At 33.7% G+C, this 20,599-nt stretch overlaps 1 protein-coding gene across 5 annotated transcripts in view; it reads left to right on the forward strand.

Annotated features, from left to right (window-relative positions):
- Positions 1-20,599, forward strand: part of LOC589769 (proline-serine-threonine phosphatase-interacting protein 1) — a 54,738-nt gene that overhangs the window by 23,759 nt on the left and 10,380 nt on the right. The window contains exons 5-13 of one of the 5 annotated variants that reach the window (XM_030973250.1): positions 2,336-2,434; positions 3,599-3,644; positions 6,430-6,509; positions 7,406-7,504; positions 8,185-8,281; positions 8,823-9,014; positions 13,197-13,235; positions 14,814-14,905; positions 16,350-16,369. In XM_030973250.1, coding sequence (XP_030829110.1) covers positions 2,336-2,434; positions 3,599-3,644; positions 6,430-6,509; positions 7,406-7,504; positions 8,185-8,281; positions 8,823-9,014; positions 13,197-13,235; positions 14,814-14,905; positions 16,350-16,369 — 764 coding nt within the window. The remainder of the gene's footprint in view (positions 1-2,335; positions 2,435-3,598; positions 3,645-6,429; positions 6,510-7,405; positions 7,505-8,184; positions 8,282-8,822; positions 9,015-13,196; positions 13,236-14,813; positions 14,906-16,349; positions 16,370-20,599) is intronic. The other 4 variants (XM_030973248.1, XM_030973249.1, XM_030973251.1 and 1 more) reach the window with 4 other exon arrangements.

Genomic DNA, 20,599 nt, shown 5'->3' on the forward strand with positions numbered 1-20,599 from the left:
AGAGTGTTGGGTTCCACTCTGTTATTCTAGTCTACGAAGAAAGAGCATAATATCTGGTAAAAATGACACATTTCTGGCCCATGAGTCTAGTAATGTATGTAGATCATTAATCATTTTCAAGAGGAATGAACTGTAGACATAACCCATGTTTGCAGATCAGTCTACAAGTATACCGTATCATCATCATTAAGATATTGAGAAATGATAAGGAAAAATATCATGCAGTACTTGCTTTGGTAGGTTTTGCTGTGGACTTTTTTGACACATACTGGTTTAGAGTTTTTGGTTTTAGGTCTTTACATGATAGATGAGGTCCATGATTAGATAATATTTGATATTAAAGGATAACACAAAAAATGAACAGACCGGAACTTGAGCTTTTAGAGTGAGGATTGATCCAGCTATCACTCAAAACTGTATGACATGTGTAACATTGATTAAACATGTACAAATTAATTGAGCATAGATTTTCTTTCAAGAGACAAAGAAATCAGAGAGAAATCACCTCGTAATGTGCTTTCAATAAGCTGGTCATTAGTTATCTAGACAAGCAGCAAGTGGCCACTCAGTACTAACAGGTACACTAGAAGAAATCTATGCAGCCGTTTCAAGTTTTAAGGAAGTTAAAGTATTAAATACATTGCATTTTGTGATGCAACTGTACCTGTGCACTCTAAATATAGTTCATAAATACTGGGTGCTTCAAAAGTTTGTATATTCAGGACCTGCTGCATGGTATTTACAGAAGCAACAATAGAATGAGGTCAAAGGTTAATGTCGGTATGTTTGCAGGTAAAACATGAGTACTGTCTGCCTATTGTGTCCCATTGTATTGCATAGATAACACAGTTTACCTCAGTCTGCCATGTATGTTACCAGAGAATATTTATAAATGAAAATGAATCTTTTCAAAGGCCTGAAACATATTTTCATGTGCCTTTCCCTTTGGATAAAATATATTATGGAAAGTATATTAGTATAGGTCCTCTAAAGAGAAAAACACACTGCAGAGTCATACATTATCGAGAAATTGACATTCTAGTAATTTTTGTTGGTGGAACAAACGGGAAAGTTGTCATAGATTCCCAGATCAGCCAATTTGAAGAGCCCGTACCTATAGTGATTGCAACTTTTCAGAAATTCATAACTTTATATTTTTTTGTCCGATTTCATTCAAATTTTCACCAGTCTACTTCTCTGCTTTCCTCTACTTTCCTCTACAGCATTTTGCTATCAAGGTTTGATTTCCCTTTAAAAAAGTCATAGTGCATATACATGTAAATGCACCAATCTTATCTATTGATTATGTGGTGTACCATCTGTGAAGTTAGCATGTACATTAGCTTCCTTTTCACCTACAAACATACTGGTTTACAACTTCAGATTAGAAGAATAGTAGGCATGATTTTATGAATGTACATTGTTGGCTTTATAGACCAAACCAAACCCAAGAGAAAAATCGAGCTCCATGAACCTTTGAACCTCCCTAGGGAATTGTCATCTTCGAGTAACGAGTTGTGACGCCATGCCAAAACGATCCTCTACTTGTGAAAAGTTTGAAAAACATGGTTTGGAGACGAGCCAGGATGTTCTAGCTCCTATCATACTGGTTTCAGACTGGTTTCAGACTGTGATGTAGACCTAGATTAAGTAAACCTGATTTAGGTGGGCAGAATTCCTGATGTTTTGCCTTGAAGAGTGCCAAAAACAGCTACATGTAGCTAATACTTTTCTGTTGTTTGTGGTAGAACTTTTTTATCCCATTGCCTCATATTAAAGGCATAGCCCTTAAATGTAAGCTTTGTGTATATGGTTGAGAAGAATGAATAGTCAATGGTTTTAAATATATAACTTACTTAAAAACTAATATTACGACATTACATTGTACCAATGGTTTGTTGTAGTATAGATGCAATACAATATTTATAGGACATTATGGATTGTTTACATTTATATTTATCTTTATTTGCTTCTCTCAGCATAGATGTAGTGAATACAGTAGAAGGTCATCTGGTAGCCTATCAGTACATGTTTATAGTAATAACAATAATATTGGATATTTTGTAATCGCATATATCCACCATGCAAGGTGCTCAAGGCACTCCAACATTTTCCCCGCTCTGCTAGGCTACATCATTTAGAAGACCACTGCTCTAGATTAGGAAACATGTTTTTAAATTATTATTATAATTATTATTATTTTTTTTTTTGGGGGGGGGGCAATACTTACATGTATTTTAAGTATAATTCCTATTTTTGAAGTAAAATTATTATTTTTACGAGGAGTTACAATTTTGTTTGTTTAAGTATGCATTCTTCTCTTCTCACTGTTCAGGCCAAAAAGACATTTGAGGGTCGGAAACGAGAGCTGGACATTGCCGATGAGAACTACATGAAACAGAGACTGGTCCAAGCCCCAAAAGAAGTGGACAAGGTGAGCTAATTCATACTGACAAAATATAGGACCGTCATTGCCTGAACAAATAAAGATCCAGTCTTATGCAGTAGCACACTAATATGACCTGACTGAGTTTGATCAGGTTTGATGTTCCTTCTGACCACAGCTTTCATAATAATCAAAGCATTGAATAGTGAGATGATTACATCACAAACATGTTACTCTATTACCATCATCTCCATGTTATTGTGATCTTTTTGTAATTATTTATTTTATTTATTTTTCATTTATAAGTTTTTCATTAGTTGTATTATTTCTTAAATACTTTTTAAATTTGTTTTTTCTGATTTTTCTGGTAATACCCAAACAGTCTATCTTTGGACTGACATAGACTGACATGGTTTTCCTTTAATCATATTATTCAGAGAGAAAGGAAAATAAGTCTGCTCTTTATGATAGCACCAGGCAAAAACAAAGTTGTTGTTTATCTCAGGCTCAGGCATGTTGTGTACCTATAGAGGAAGAAGGATTTTCCCATCCAGTTCAAGATAGAATACATAATGATTCTGTGTCTTTTATGTAAGAAAAAAATTGTAGTAACTCCCAGCATTTCATGCCAGCTTCATGATCCACAATGAATAGAGAAAGCAAATATCTATCACGTTTGTATATTAGCCGATTCAAATGACAATCTATGATTTTATCATATAAGACGTTGCTTTAATGCTTTTAAAACTGCAAATAGAACAGTTCAAAATAGCACTCTGTCATAACAACATGACATGAGCATGTCTACACATAGACACTTCCCTGGAAGAATGACTCAAGAATTTCACTGTAAGGGTTTGGCATTTTGGGTATCACATGTCTTTTAAAATAACAGTTTATGAGACATCTGAAATCTATCTTATATTTGATATTTAAAAGCCAGCATTTTTGAGAGCTGAAATTACATCCTATATGAATGCTTCAAACTAAAGAAAGGAAACATTCAAAAAATTTAAAATATATACAGCTTTTTGGTCAATAGTGTTTGTTTTAAATGCATGTCCCTATTTTCTTTTGAAGAACTCTAAAGAAATCAACCTTTTTCCTCCATTATTGTGATTGCTTTGTATTGTGTTAATACAAAGTGATTCTTATGTACTTGCTATCCCTCATGAATCTTTTTTCAATCTCTTTTCCCATTTTTTTAAACAGCTCGTCCAAAAGAAAGAGAAATGTCTGGCATCTGTAGAACAAGCAGGTATGTATTATATAGTCTGTAATACATAGTGTGTAATATATGCATGTAATTACCATTGTATTATTGTGTTGTCCCTTTTATCTTTTTTTAGGTGTTAATTTTTAGGATCATCTACCTATAAGTTTCTGTAACTTTTTTGATGATCCAACCACTTTGTAATTTCCTTTAGTATATTTTCCATTTTATTGGCTTATCTATCTTTGTAAGATATATTTAATGTATTCTTTGACTTAACATATTTTTATGAAAGAGGTGAATAAGTTCAATTCAAACATAGATGTACACATAAATTATCAATCCATTGCGTTTGGCTGCATACAGGTACAGCTCTGTCATTTTAAGTTTTCAGGGGCGGGGGGGCAACCATTATGTCATAAATTAACAAACCCTATCTAATTCTATGTACAGCTACATTTATTTAGTAGGAGTCTAAAGGGTACCATTCCCATAAAAAAAAAAATTTGCATCCCTGAGGTAGAATGCATAACATCAACCTCAAAAACTTTATCTGGCATTCTATGAGTTAACAGGTAAGGAGTTTGAAGAAATTAACTGATAACATTAATCATCTCTCCTATGGTTGAGGTACATGTGCACTATATGTGTGAAGTTATTCTAGAATGTTGAAAAGAAACACACTTCAAAACTTTCTACCATGATTTTCCACCATTTAATTACCATCTTGAAGAATAATTTCCCTACATTTGCTATACGCTGCATATCCATATACCATCACATAGAAACACACTGAAACTTATCTACTCTGATATTCAACATTTACTGCATTAAAAAAATATTTTCCATTCTTTTAATTGTTACCTTAAATAAATCCTTCGTATTATTTTCATCTCAAAATGCAATTCATCCCGGCACAATAATAGACTGACCCTTGGCCCAGCTATCCCTTTGTTGTACGCTCCATGTACATGACTTTACAAGCAAACTGGGTCATATTGAGAGATGTAATTGGGCATGCATTTACTTTGAAGTAGAACCTGGTAAAGCTAAGGAACTTGGCGTGACAAATCACCTATTTCCTAGATCAGTGGCAAGTGGGGCCTAGAACGTATTCTCTGGATCCAAAGAGGATGTCGTTGTCTTGGCAAGTTAAGATAATATATCACTGTGGTTATTAAAGGGTTGATAGCCGTGCTGAATTAGAGTAAAAGGAATCTTTCAATTGTATGGTTTTCAAATGAATTTTCTTCATGATGAAGTATGTCATAAAGGAACACAAGAAATGCAAGAAAAAAGTATTGCCATTTTAATTGATTAATATCTATTAATTGAAACTTAATTTTTTGAATCATGTACTTACATGTATAAACTAATTATGTTTATAAGTACATGTTTGAATATACTGTCAGTAATACATATAAAGAGGATAAAAAGAAATTCCAACAGATAATATATTTGTTGTGTAATTTCATTTTGTATTCTGTTTTGCTATTTTTTTTTTTTTTTTTTTTTTTTTTTTTTTTTTTTTTTTTGGGGGGGGGGGGGTTTGGGGTGGTGTTGCCAGTCATATTATGTGTTCTATTTTGGATTAATTCTAATTTTGGCTGGAATAAAAATGATAAGGTTTAACTGTCAATTTGAAAACATGCATTTCTCAGTCAGTTTGACATTGTTCAGATCAGTATGCCAAACTTTAACGTGGGGTCAGCAAATTGGGAGCTTTAGGATTGGAGCTTTAGAGTGGGTAACCATAAATTCAAAGTATTATAGAAGAGAATTCAGTGCATGAAGCTAGAGGAAACGACTGTGATCTGTCATATGATACAGGATCATGTTATTTTGGGAAGTGGAATTGGATAACAGGAATCATGGGATGGCTCTTCTGGCAGCAGCCGAGGCTCTGGAGAAAAGTAGCATTTCCAGTCTTATCTAGGGGGATTGCATTGTCATGCAGACGAATGTCCTCTTACTTTGTGGTTGTTAAAGTCCATGGGAATAGTTGATAAACCACAAAAATATATATCAGATTTCTGTGATGAGTAAATAGATAGTGAAATGTGCTGTTTTTAAAAGGCTGCCAGGGGCGGGTCCAGGGGGGGGGCAAGAGGGTCACCTGTTCTCATGAGTGCTGTTTTAGGAATTCCCATTTCCTCCCTTTCTCTTTCTCTCCTTTTCTCTTTTTATTTCTCTTTTTCTCTATCTCTCTTTATCTCTCCCTCTCCTATTCTTTCTTAATCTCTCTGTCTTCTTTCTTGCTCTCTTTCTTTGTGCCACATTTTGTTTACTCATACTACTCTCTTCTCATTTTTTCTCTTTCTTTATCTATTCTCTCTTTTTCTTTCTCTCTCATTCTCTCTCATACATACTCATTCTCTCTCTCTCTCTCTCTCTCTCTCTCTGCAATTGATTTGAACCACGTGTACATCTGTTTAAGAAGTGGTCTCGCTTAAACGAATGTATATTCCTTCTCTCCTTTTGTTGTATTTTTCCATTCATGAATACCCAAAGTCCTTTACATGTACCATGTATACATACAACTACGGGAATTCCCCTCTTTTTTATCAAGTAAACTTGTTTCCTTTTGTGAAAGAAATGGTATGACTTTTTCATATTCCGTTTAATGATAGATAAGCACCTAATTTGATATATTGCTCCTGTCTCTCCCTGTCTCTCCCTGTCTCTCCCTCTCTCTCCCTCTCTCTCTCTCTCTCTCTTTCTCTCTCTCTCTCTCTCTCTCTGTCTACTTTTGCTCATATGTGTCTCATATATACTGTACCTCTTTCACTATCCCTCTCTTCTCATTCTCCCTTTCTCTCTCTCTTCACAGAGGCCCAATACCATGCCTGGGTGAAGACTCTTGAGGATGCCAGGAGTGACTGGGAGAGTCAGATGGAGGAGACATGTATAGTAAGACTAAATAACCTTTCATGATAATACTTTGCTCTAAAAAGTAGGAGTGGAAATCCGCTCTTTTTGGTGTCATGATGTAGGTCTTGTTGATTTGGAGTGAAGATTCACACTCCAAGCAGTGGAATCCACTCTTTGGGGAATCTTTTTGAGGCTCTCTTCACTGTGGAGTAAAAATCCATGCCCGTAAAAGTGGAATCTCAAAAGAGTACATTCATCCACTCTTTTCTGCTATAATTTGGAACGGATTTAACTCCAACGTGAAGTAATTTCTCATATGCCTAGCTTGTACTTCTTTTTTTTTTCTTAATAAAAAAGCTGTAAAAAAATTAAATATAGACAAAAATTTATAAGTGGACATAATGTATTAAATCAAATTAATCTGTGAATTAAACTTTGTACACTTTATATACATTTTTGCTTCATATGTACATGTATCTATGTTCATAGAATCTAAAATACAAATCATGAACTAAGAAAAAAAATCATCCCAAAAAAAATTGGTATTGCATTTACCGAAAAGAGATGATAGTACATTATTTTAACTGGAAACCAAAATGTTCACCTTTTAAGATATATAATGCTAGTACTGTAACAATATAATATTTAAAGATAAAATTAATTTGTTCCTGTTTTCACGAAGTGACGGTAGTGACGAAAATCCGCACGCAAATTGTATGCGATTTTCATTCACTACCGTCACTTCGTGAAAATAGGGACGAATTCACTAAATTCCTCCTTTGCAAGCAGTCTTTTGAAGCAGTCCAAGCCGATAGTTTATGGGCCTACTGTATGTTCCATGTATCCTCTAAGTCATACAAATGTTTGCAAAGAGGGGTCAGGGAGGAGCATGAACTTCTTGAGGTTATATTTTGTTTTTAATGTATTCATTGCAGGTTCTACAAGCTATGGAGGAAGAAAGGATAAAGTTCTTACGTAACTCAATGTGGGTCCAAACCAACATGCTTTCACTGCATTGCGTCGAGGATGACCAGGTACGCCCTCTTAGTTGAATACAGGACAGTTTAATCCTGTGATAAAAGCTTCTAATAAAAATTTCCTGCAGTAATAAGCAATTTTTCAGTTGTTTGATATGAACCCTTTGTACCTGGGGCACCATATATATTGGATATATATAGACAAAGTCTTGTCTCCTTGAAATCAAAGCGTCGGGATTTGAAAGGGATTACAAAAGTTTGGGAGTTACAAATATTACTTATTTGGCAGTCAAGACCCCAAAGTACATGTATAAAGAGTTTTGGTAGACATTGTCAAACAAAAGTCTCTAATCATGCACATGCTAATACACAATCCAATGATTGGATGGCTTGCAATTTATTTGAACCTTTCATACATCTGTATCAGAAGTGGTCCCGATGAGTTGAATGCATATTCTGTCTCTCACCTTTACATGTACACACACATACCCACAATGGGAATTCCCTCTTTTTTATCAAGTAAACTTGTTTCATTTTCGTGAAAAAAATAGTATGACTTTTTCATATTTCGTTTAATGATAAATGAGTACCTAATTTTGTGTATTGCTCCTTTCTGTCTGTCTGTCTCTCTGTCTGTCTCTCTGTCTCTCTGTCTGTCTCTCTTTCTCTCTCCCTCTTTTCTCCCCCCCCCCTCTCTCTCTCTCTCTCTCTTACTAACTCTGACCTTTCCTCTGTAGCATTGTGAGGAAAGCAGAAAGATCCTAGAGCAGTGTTCAGAAGAGAATGATATCAAATTATTTGTTGCTCAGAAGAGGACGGGAGGCAGCAGGCCTGGTAAGAGAACCAGTACCAATCTTTGTATTAGAATGCAATAATCAGACATGCAAATGTATGGCAGGCATTAATCAACAAAACACAAGTCTAAACATCTTTGTTATAAGAAGTTCTGCTTTTAAGAAGGGATATTTCTTTTTAGTTCCCACAAAAATGTACGGTTCAGCCTTTGTGCTGTAGAGCGTTTTTTTTTGTATAGTTTTTTTTTAATTCAATTTATTTTGTTTCACTTTCACATCTGATCTATTAAAGGCCTTACCAAGTCAGGTTGCCAGATTCAGTAATATAATAATAATAATAATAACATTGCTTTAGCATGTAGTTAAAAAAAATGTTCTTAGCGCTTTACACAGTAATTTGTCATAGATATTCAACAGTCCTATGGTGAAAAATAATGACACATTGTTAAAGCAGATGATAAGGTTTTTGATTTTTAGTAAATTGATGAGCAAGATTAAAGAGTGAATGAACCAGACCCAAAATAGCAATGAAATGACAAATTGAATGATAGTGAATTCCTGTTGCCATTTTCTCTTTGAAGCACCCATTGAAGTAGAAACCCCATGGAGCAACTCTAAATCAGCCATGTCTAACGGAAAAGCAATGCCCTCACCGACATCAGACGCCCATCGGAGAAGAGACCCTCACACTGCGCTGCCATCCATTCCCAGTAATACGCCCAATCCCCTCATCAATGGCGGTCGGAGGTCGTTGCCCAGGCAACCTGATAACGGTAAATTTTGGAGCTTACGGATATGGCTAGAGGAAGAGTTTGAGGACGGGGTGGAGAGGTTTAAACACTATAGGGTCAGGGGCTATGTCCAATCGTAGGAAACAAGAAGTTATATTATCCTTTATTGACTTTGTAGATAATAAGACACGCACACAATAGGCAGAGTCCCTTCATAGAAGAGTTACGACAACCCATGATTTGAATACCATTTTGTTCCTACTATTATGCAACATCTTAATGAAAATGCAACAAACACCCTTCACTGTATTTCTTATTAGAAAGAATTTAAACACCTCAATATCCATGTCGTAACTCTTTCATGAAGGACTCTAGTTAAAAGGTAGATAGGATTCCTGGTAATGAGAAAAAATGAAAACTTCCAATGAATTCCAACAAATTTGGGACAAAATGTTGACAAATAAAAATGAATGTTGTATTTAAATTTGATGGAAATAGCTGAGTGAGTAGCAAAACATACATGGAAGCTTTCAGTTATTGGGACTAGCTGTTATGTTGTTTTGTATGAATAACAAATCACGATTTTAGTGTACTTGGTCCTTTCAAAGTTTCCATGTTTTTCAAAATATTTTTTTTTAAATAAATTGACCAAAATACCGGTTAGTCTTTAAATATCTAGATTTGTCAGGATAGGGTCATTTGGTTATTTATCCAGTCAGGGATGCAATTGAAATTTGAAGCTTGAACTGACGTAGACAGTGTTTGTCAAAGGGCACTCTGTTTAATTGACCAACATCTAGTATACCTCAGAGTTGTTGTGTCGGTACACTAATGCACTTCCTGCCTGTAGTCAACCACAGAGTTCACTCACAGGGTACACCCCTTCTCCCTGCCTTGTTAATGACAAAAGAAAGCAAATGTCACTGTCATCCAAAATATGGCATGAATTAATGGCTAAAAAACGGAATCATAACAATTACGAAAACCAAAAACAGGTTGGCAGTTTATGAGCAGGTTCTGTCCTTATTTTTTACTTTGTAAGAATTAACAAATTATTTAGAAATTTTTCTGAATCTGTTGATAGAGAAATATAAGGCTTTTTTGGATATATCATTTGTGTCCTTTTGTCATCAGGATGGGTTACATGCACAGTCACATCAATTCCTCTTTCATGCTACTTATTTTAGTCTACTAACCCAAACCGCATTGCTCTTGCATTATATAATTAGTTGTCTGTTTGTGGTTGTTGAATAGATTTATCTACCATCATGGCTTTCTGTTGCAAGATGTTGGCTGTGGGTTGTATATGTGCTCAATCACAATGTTTCCTTCTCTCTGTCATAAAACTTTGATTCAAATTGGCACTACACTCCATACCTTTCTATCGCTTGACATCATCTGTTCCTCATTTCATTGCCTCCATTTTACATTAAACATGGTTGCCCAAAGCAAGTACTGAGAATCGCCCCAACTTGTCCACACAAACAAAATTATTTATAAAATGCCAAATCGCCTTTCCTCTTCAAATTTGCAACATTATTTTCATTCAATGCTACATTTAAAAATTTAAATTTAAAAAAAATCATGCTACCAAAAAGGCATCATGCAACCTAAATGAACTAGTTTAAATGAATGAGTATTTCAAATTTCAGGAGAAAGAAAAAATCAGTATGAAAATTAAGGTAAATAATGACATTGCAGTTGACTGCTTATCCATTCAATAAATGAAATTCTGCTCCGCAACAAGCTTTGGACACAAAAACAATATGTAACACCTTGGTCGTTAATGAACAAATAACATCTGTATCACAATAACAGTGGATTCTAGTTCATTGTAATCAATTCCTTCCCTATAATCAATTTATCTTCTGGCACCTGTTTTTCTAAAGACTGCATTTGGTCATTATTCAATTCTCAAACAAATATGTCAATGCCAAGATCTATTTGGCAAACTTACAAGCCGAATCAGGACTGTTTTGATGTAGCCAATCTTTGTTTATCATATAATGCTACTTGTTTTTCTGCTCTCATTTTTCTTAAAGCTAGGTATGAACATTAGGAATTAAATTTCGAAATGTAGCCCACTGTATGTAGGCAACAGGAATACCAAGAAAAAGCACACAGTGAGACTTTCCTTTTGAAAATGATTTGATGATAACTGGCAAATTTATAACCTGATTGTGTGCATTAGATACATTTTAGCAACTGTAAGGCAAAGTCTCAAATAATGCTAAATATATTTTAATTTCTTTCAAAATTGTCTCTATCCTGAAAAATCTCTATGACAGAATACAACATTTACATTTACAAAAGTCTTTGACATATATGTTTTTGTTTTACTTACTTACTCCTTATCAGCAAAAAACTTTGGTTTAAGATGTGATTTCTAGAGAATATTGGTCTATTCCACCTACTCATATGCATTACAGTTAATATCCGGCTCCCAAGTACACAGTAGTGAGAGTTGATAGACTTTAAGGAATATGGTTGCTTTGATATCTGGATGATCTTTATTATTGAATTAACGTTAAATTCACAGAATTGCCAAAACATCTAACAGTAGCTCTAAAACTGCAAATAGCACAGGTTGCCCTTGTATTGTTGCTCAGTCTAATTGGCATGTACTAGTTTGGCCTTCATGAAGAGATTACTAGGAATTCAGCCTTGATGTTTAACATTCATTTTAACAAGGTTGTCAGTTGGTGTTGTGGTTCATTGGGTTGATGTTAAATTGACTTTGGCATCTCCTTTTGCTTGTGTTTTTGTGTAAATTGCCAACACTCTTTGCCAGACATATAATCCTATATTATAGATCATATACACTATACAGTCAGGTTCTTATTAGAAGGGGGCTGTTCCCATTATGGGACATCTTTTATTCTTTCTAGTAAACGAACATACACATCCTAATACGTACATCTTGTCACATACAAATGTATTCATACATGTATTTTTAGATGCCTCTTCCCCAAATATCTGCTCCTACATGTGTATGCAGTGGTTAACTAATACATTTTCTGTTGCATTTATTAGTTTTCATACAGTTCGAAAACAGTGAGGACTAATCAGAATATGTTATCTTTTTCCCGAGTATTCTGAGTGGATGGTTTTACCTGTGTGAAACTGATATGCAATAAAACAAGTTAATGATTCAAGAGCAGGACTTCCACATCTAACTTTGGCTGCCCCTTGAAGCAGTTCTCTACTTGCTATTAAAACTGAAACTATGTGTTCAGTATATTATCAGCTGCCCACTTGAAGGTCTTTAAAGAGCTATGTATTTTGAATGGCAGTATAATTAATGACCGTCTTGGGAGCAGCTGACAATGGGCTGCTCACATATCCTTCAGCAATCTTTAGAGCAACAATAGTAGGGTATTTACCTTCTATAATGCTCCTTTGATTATTACATTGTCTAACATGAGACATATGCTTATTCTGTTTGCTTATGATGATAGTCATGCATGATAAGGCATAGAATCGATCAACCAAAGCTGTAATTCATGTCATGAATTTTAACCAAGGGGTTTTAATTTGCATAACCAACAAAGATTTTGAATTTTCATTGAAGTATGTACAGATATCCTGAAGATTTGTCAGCCATATGTTTATTCAGGAACAAATATTAACTGAATATACATATGGCTGACAATTCTTCAGAGTAATTGAGATTTGTTAAGACAATTGAAATATCTTTCTCTGAAATGGAAAATAAGTAGTTTTTCAGAATACCACCCTAGATATCCCAACCTTAAATGCAGTTATCATTCATTCAATTCTTATTGTGTTGTACTCATTTGTGTTATAGACCCAACACACACTCAACTATCCGGCTGTGACTATTTGGGGGCAGTTTTTGTCAGTTCTAGACCTGAAATCTTAGAACCTGTCACATATTACAGTGCCGGTATGGCAGAAATAAATTCTCAATGCCCTTCATCACATTGTCTGACAACTCCCAGATAAACAGCCAATTCATCTTAAACAGTATTTATTTAGAAGTCTGTATTAAAGGAAGACCACCTTCTTACGTTATAACGGTCTTTATAAAGAGTTCGGAATTGAGCTTTTTATAACATTCATATTAAACTTTTCTGAAGTATCTTATATCCAAAATGTTCCACAGTTGGAATGCCAAGTGTGTGATTGGGTTATAAATCATGAACATTCACTTGCACATACACTCTAACTAAACATGTTGCATTTCATCAAATATCATGACAGAGCATTTGCAATCGCTGCAACACGCACTCAGGTCGTCTGGTAAGTTTTGCCCTATCAACCAGCTAACTAACAATGAGCTCAGTCTAAAAGAGGACTGCTCAATCAATATATCTAACTCAACTATATATAGTGGAGATATGTAAATATATCCCATCTTTATAAATGCATGATACCGGTACTAAAATGCACTAATAATTATACTATGCACTTGCAGTAGTGAATTTGTTATTGGTAAATTTTGGTTTCAAAATTACCCAATTATATCATAATAACTACTTGGTTTTTTTTCTTCCTAGGAGTGAAAAAAAGACAGATATATATAATTCTTGATTATAACCAACCTATATTGGGTATATATTATTAAAACAAATTGGACAATAAATGAAATTGAAATAATTTTGGGGCTTATTAATCAAGTTTGTTACATTGTATATTACCTAAATTGTATAAAATATGGAAATAATAACATGTATCTGAATAGGATGACTTGATATTTGTGAATGAAATTAATATAACTTCTTGGTAAAAGGTAGGATATGAATGGCTTTGAAGTGTGTGCGTATTAACAAAATGTATAGATTGCTAATTTTCATGTAACATTTTTAATTCTATATCTATGCACTTTCTCATTTCACATTTTTCACTTTGTATACATTGTATGATAAAACAGAATTACTTATCCTTGAAACCTGTATATATTTCTCTTTGTTTAATTCAGCTTTGTATATTATATCATTTTAATAAATTACTTGCTACTAGTACTATAACACTAACATGTATCCTTGGCTTTTCATTGTCTAATCTGCACTGGAATTTTGTCAAATCTTGTTTTTCTTTTGCTAGAAACCGCTATTCCTCCAATATACATATTTCCTCATATTTTTCTCACAGTGTGCACATTTTGTCTCTTTGTTTAAGCTCAAATTTTGAAATGAAGTTAACCTTGTTTATTTTACAAAGTATGATTCATTCACATTAATGATATATTTCACATGATAAATGCATGAAATATATCATTTTGTTTGATATATTACATATTTGCCATAACTGTAGTTATTACATGTATATGTATTCTAATTAAAGGAAGGTATATAAATTAACACTCATAACTATACAGGTCTTCAACTTTTGTATAACATCAAACACTGTACCATTTCCATTATAAGCCCAGTATGAATAAACTAATCTTATTTTATATTCATCAATTATAAGATTGATTTATGTAATCAATTATAAAATTGATTTTCTTATTTTTTATATTTGATCATCTCAGCACCATTCAATATTATTCAGATAATACATTTATGAATTTCTCAATGCGGGATGTGATTTTCTGTATTATGTTTGTTTTGTTTGACTTGTCATATTTATTTACTTTCAAGTCAAGAATATTTTTTTTTCTTTTCTTATCATTATTTCTTTCAAATCATTGATCTTATTATGACTAATATTGTTTTTGTATTATTTTTTGTTTTGTTTGATGATCCAATTTTCTTACTTTTAATGTCTTGAATTTTATTATTATCATTATTATTTCTTTGCCCTTTTCCCCTGATTTGTTCTTTTAAACCATCACTCTTATTATTTGTATCATTTTAACCCCCATTCGATCACCAGACCCTCTTTATGCAGCAGTGGAAACTCCTCCCCCATCTCAATCCACTCAAGCATCTAAATTTGTTCGGGCACGATATGATTATAAAGCTCAGGTGAGATACCCCTACAGATATATAATGATATCTCTGTCACTACCTTTCCTAGTTTCTAGAGCTCATATATACATGTATGTATCCTGTCACCTCACACACACACAAGATGGGTGTGCCTTCCAAAGAGTTGCACTCCACAATGTTTAACCTGTAGAATACTATACCCATGGTTCCTGGGGTTTGGGTCTGCGGAAAGTATGTGATGCACTAAAATAACATGTTCATTATGTTAGTGTTATGGTTGGCAGGATACATGGTTTGGTGAAGAAAATTTTCATCTCGGATATCATGAAAGAGAATACATCTAAAATATAATCCCTTTAGAAAATATCTTATAAAAAATATGCCAACTTGAATTAGATTTCTTCCTTTTTATCAATCTATATTCTCCCAATTACTTGACATTTAAAGATTTAAATTAAAGTAGGTATTGTGTGCTGTCATATTGCCCTATGATACTTGTAGTTTCAGCTGAAAACGGTGTTTAAATTGTGTATGTTGATACACTGTACATGGATATTTCATTCATTTGCATGAAATACAAAGATGTGGTACATTTTGCCAGGCTGACAATATTTTAATATTATGATATTACTGAGCTTTTGGTATAAACAAACTGAAGACTCCTTAATATTTTATTTCAATTAGGTATTTATGTGCAGTAATCTGTCTGCCAGACATCTTAAGTTTTGCATATTGTTTGGACAGTAATTCTCTTTCAAATATTTGCCTAGCAAAATTTTTTTAAAAGAAGTGCTGTGTTTTTTCATCCACACTAAAAATGCTTCCATGAAAAGAAGTTTGTTTTTGTAATGCACTAACCAGTATTACTAATAAGAATCAACTTCCTTGCATACAATGCGTGCACCATCTCCACCTGAGCAGTATTATTCCCATATAAATGTTGTAAATACATATGGAAAAATCGAATCACAATGGTATTTATAAGCATTCACACTTTTCCAAATTCATTATATAATGAGAATTAAATGAGATATAGATACTGATTTCAGCAAAACTTATGTACTGCCATAAATAGGGACTTTTAGATTTACACGACGAGAGCGTGGACTGCCGCGTGTGACATTGTGTTAAGGCACTGGGCCGTGCCCGGCAGTGCCTTAAAAGGATGTCACCTGTGGCGGTCCACGTTCTCGTCGTGTAAATCTATAAGTCCCTAGTATCCTAAAAAATTTGATCATGTGAGAGTTTTTGACACCTCTTTAACCTCTCTCCCCCCCCCCCCTCCACAAACAACAAAATATACGTACTCTTCAACGTTATAAGAAATATTTGTATATGCCACATTAAGAGAATCTACTTGCCAAATTAATTACTCCCTATTCTGCACAACATTGAGTTCATATTTATTTCTAACCTAGTTCATTTTTCATTTAATCACATTTTTATTATTTGACTGCCATGCTCTATATCACATTCTTAGAGTGCTGAAATTCTTAAACGGTAAGAAATTGAATGATTTTCTTTTGGGCCATGTTTTCTTTCTTTCAAAGAAATAAAAAATTCAGATCAATTGCTAAATGATTCAAGCCATACCAACAATGCTTATTATTGCAACTTCAGAAAGTGTTATTACATGTACATGAATCTTCTAGTATGGGATTTTAGAAGATGCTACTATCTAGACCAATATGCATTCATTTTTCTCACTAAAAGCTATTCCACACACTTGCCAGCCCTTCAAAAAGAATCACAATAACCTAGAAATAGCCTTGGTAATAGCCTTAGTATTCAGCTACTCAATTACAAAACCTTTTGATAAAACTCTCGATACAATTACTGAATTTCACTTGTAACTATTTCAAGCTGTAACATTGTATGGTCGGTCTTCAAATCTTCATTGCATACATTAGCTCGTGCATCTCAAGAATCCCCCCCCCCCCACCCCAACCAACACACACATGCATCCTACACATGCATATTTGTATTTCTGGTGTTAACTGAGGACTCATATGTATACACATCAGTATTTTATTACATGTTTGAGGACACACACATTTACAATTTACAGGGTTCTTGAACTGAGGATGTCCTCATTTTATGATTGGTTTTGATTGATTGATTGATTGATTTTATTCGACAAGCTTCCAATATACAACAATATACAATAATAACAGATCAAAAATAAGTCAGCTTGAACAGGATAACCCACGAAAGCTCGAGAGCTTATTTCCAGTGGGGTCCCTTACAGACATGTATACAATTAATAAATTAAAATAGTAATATTTACAGACAGATAAGAAAATTAAAAGAACTACTTATTAAAGATAATAATAACAACATTAAACTGATGATAGAAATGATATTAAGTACAAGAAGAAAAAGAAGAAGGAGAAGAAGAAAAAGAGGAGAAGGAAGAAGAGGAAAATAATGATGAATTTGTAGAATTTCTATAACGTACGAAAACATAAGTATATACAACATGAAAAAGTATGAACCGACAGAAGAATAACAATTTCAATCATATAACATGTCATTCACTTCTCTTCTCTGACTGTCAAGTATTAGGTATTCCTTTAATTTCCTCTTAAAATGATCATAGTTTCCTATTTCTTTTACACCATTGGGAAGGGAATTCCAATGTTTTATGGCATTGTAATAAAACGAATTTCCAATACTACCTACTCTTTCTGGTAAGTTAAAGTTGAATCGTCTATTTCTTGTATTATAATCATGTACGTCAGTAACAAGATCGAAGTTGGATCGAATATAATGATTCGCCCTAGTATGATATATTTTATGCACGTGATGCAATGCGAGTTGTTTTGATCTTTGGTCGACTTCAAGAAAACCAGCTTTAGAAAGTTCGCTATAGCCAACATGAGTTCTTGGACCAGAACAGTTGATAAATCTCACCATTTTGTTCTGTATAATCTTCAACTTCTTTTGATCTGACTTGTTTATGTTACTGTACCATGCAGGGTTAGCATAGTCAAATAAACATTGAATAAGAGCAAAACAGAGTGTACGTCTTGCTTTTAAATCCATACAACTTTGATATCTGTACAAAAATTTCAGACGAGAATTTGCTTTTTTTACAACTGATTCTACTAAAGATGAAAATGAAATTGCGCTAGCCAACTCAATGCCTAAATACTTCACAGACTCTTTTCTCTTGATTGCTTGATTATTGTGTGTCACTTTGAATTCAAATGACTTTTTAGAACTACTTTTAGAACAAAATAAAATGCTTTCTGTTTTTCCCAAGTGTAAAGAAAGCTTATTATCAGTCATCCAATCGACACACGTAGACAGCTGTTCACTGAGCTTTTCCTCAATATATTTAGGATCAGGATTTGAATAGAGTAGTACGCTGTCATCTGCGTACAATAATAGTTTGAAGTCTTTTATACAAATACACATATCATTTATATAACTTGAAAATAGAATTGGGCCTAAAATACTTCCCTGAGGAACACCGCATGTTATAGGCATTAGTTTGGAACGAATATCATGAATGGCCACTACTTGGTGCCGATTAGATAAGTAGGATCTGAACCAATCTAAACTTGCCTTATCAAAACCCATTAGTTGTAACTTCTTCAATAAGACGCAATGATTAACTGTATCAAAAGCTTTTTGCAGATCAAGGAGCACCATACCAACAAAGCGTCCTTGGGAAGTTTCTCTCCTCAAATAATCAGTCAAATGAATTAGACATGTTTCAGTCGAATAATCATGTCGAAAACCAGATTGAAATTCATAAATTATATCATTTTCTTTGAAGTATCTTTCAATTTGAACACAGACCGATTTTTCTAGAATCTTTGATGCTACGCTTAAAACACTAATAGGTCTATAGTTGCTAACATCAGTTTTATCTTTCTTTTTATAAAGTGGAGTCACTTTTGCTATTTTCATATCTTCTGGAAAAGTACTCGTCAAGATAGATAGGTTCATTAAGTAACTTAGAGGCTTAAATAAAACCTTCGCACCATCTTTTAGAAATTTAGCTGGAATCAAGTCTAACCCAGTACTTTTTGATACATTCAACTTACGTAACTCTTTGAAAACAAATTGTTCACTGATTGGTAATAACTCGAAGCTGTTTTCACGTACACCTTTTCTTTCGTAAAAGTCACGAATACAATCATTGTCTGCGCTGAAAAAGTCTTTGGAAGGGGGGAGTTTGTCTACTAATTTGGCAGCCACATTTGTGAAATGAGAATTGAATTCATCAGCGATGGCCATCTTATCATGACATAATTCCCCATCAATTTTAATGACAGATTCTTGTTCTTTTCGCTTCTTATTTTTCAATCCTAAGCTTTTTAGATTCTGCCAAAGTTTTTTCGAATCTTGTTTATTTTCTTCTATCTTGTTTTGTAAGTAATCGAGTTTAGCCTTTTTCACCTCTCTTTGGACCATATTTCTTAATACTCTGTATCTTTTATAGAGCTTCTCATCTTTTGCTCTTTTCCTCCATTTTTTGTATACTATATTTCTCTCTTGAATTAGGGAAAGAATATCTTTAGTCACCCAAGTTTCTGATCTTTGTTTTATTCTTATCCGTTTCAGTGGCGCTATCATATTCAAATTTGAGATAAAAACATGTTGAAATATTGACCATGCCTCATTTACATCTGTACAGTCAGTTATTCGTGACCAATCAACAACAGATAGTTGAAGATTGAAAGACTCTTCTGTATATTTTTTCATGGATCTGATATCATTAGTCCTGTGATGACCTATAGCCAGTCTAACATTTTTCCGTGTACAGAAAGTAAAATAATGGTCGCTAATACCTAGATCAATGACACCACTTTGACTTATTTTATTTTCTTTGGTACAACCAACATGATCCAATAGAGAAGAACATGTAGGTGTAACGCGTGTTGCCTCTTTAATGAGTTGACTAAACCCATGAAGACTCAACAAGTCAATATATTTTTTAGCCAGTGGCGATTTGCGAAGAAGACAAATATTCATGTCTCCTAAAAGAATTATTTCGTCATCCTTCTTTAATGTATCAAGAATATTGGACAATTTCTCGATAAACAAATTGTTTTTCGGAGGTCGATACAGAACACCAACAACAATTGGTTTTGATCTTGGTATAAGCAAATTTATCCACAGGGATTCCGTATCTCCAGTACTTATAGCATCCATAATATTAAATGCAATATCATTTCTGATATAGAAACATACACCACCTCCAGAGCCAGAGGATCGATCATGGCGTATGATTTTATATCCGTCTATTTCAATTTCTTCATCATTTATGGAATTGTTTAACCATGTTTCAGTGAAAGCAATAATAGACAGCCTTTTTCTTTTAAAAAGAATTCTAAGTTCCGATATCTTGTTTAGAATAGACCTCACATTAAGGTGTAAAAAATGAAGACCTTTAACTTTAAACTTTTCTTCAAATTCTTGATAAAGAGAAGTGTTTTCATCTCTGAGGTTTGGCTGAATTACTCTTGCTATCGCTTGCTTTTCAGGTGTAACGCGCGTTATCTTAAAATAGTTTTCTTTTAGTCTATCCTCGTTTTGGCTTTCTTTCTCTAAACAATCGTCGTTAAATAATGAGTCACAAAAAGATGGCAGACAACATGTTAAACAATTCCACTTCTCATCAGGGCATTCATAATATAACCTGCGGTACTCTGAAAGACTGATAGCTTGACAATTAGTGTGAAACCATTTTTTACAATAAGAACACAGAAGGCCGTG

The sequence above is a fragment of the Strongylocentrotus purpuratus genome, unplaced genomic scaffold (genome assembly GCF_000002235.5).
Source record: "Strongylocentrotus purpuratus isolate Spur 01 unplaced genomic scaffold, Spur_5.0 spur5_scaffold_6, whole genome shotgun sequence".
Classification (NCBI taxonomy): domain Eukaryota; kingdom Metazoa; phylum Echinodermata; class Echinoidea; order Camarodonta; family Strongylocentrotidae; genus Strongylocentrotus; species Strongylocentrotus purpuratus.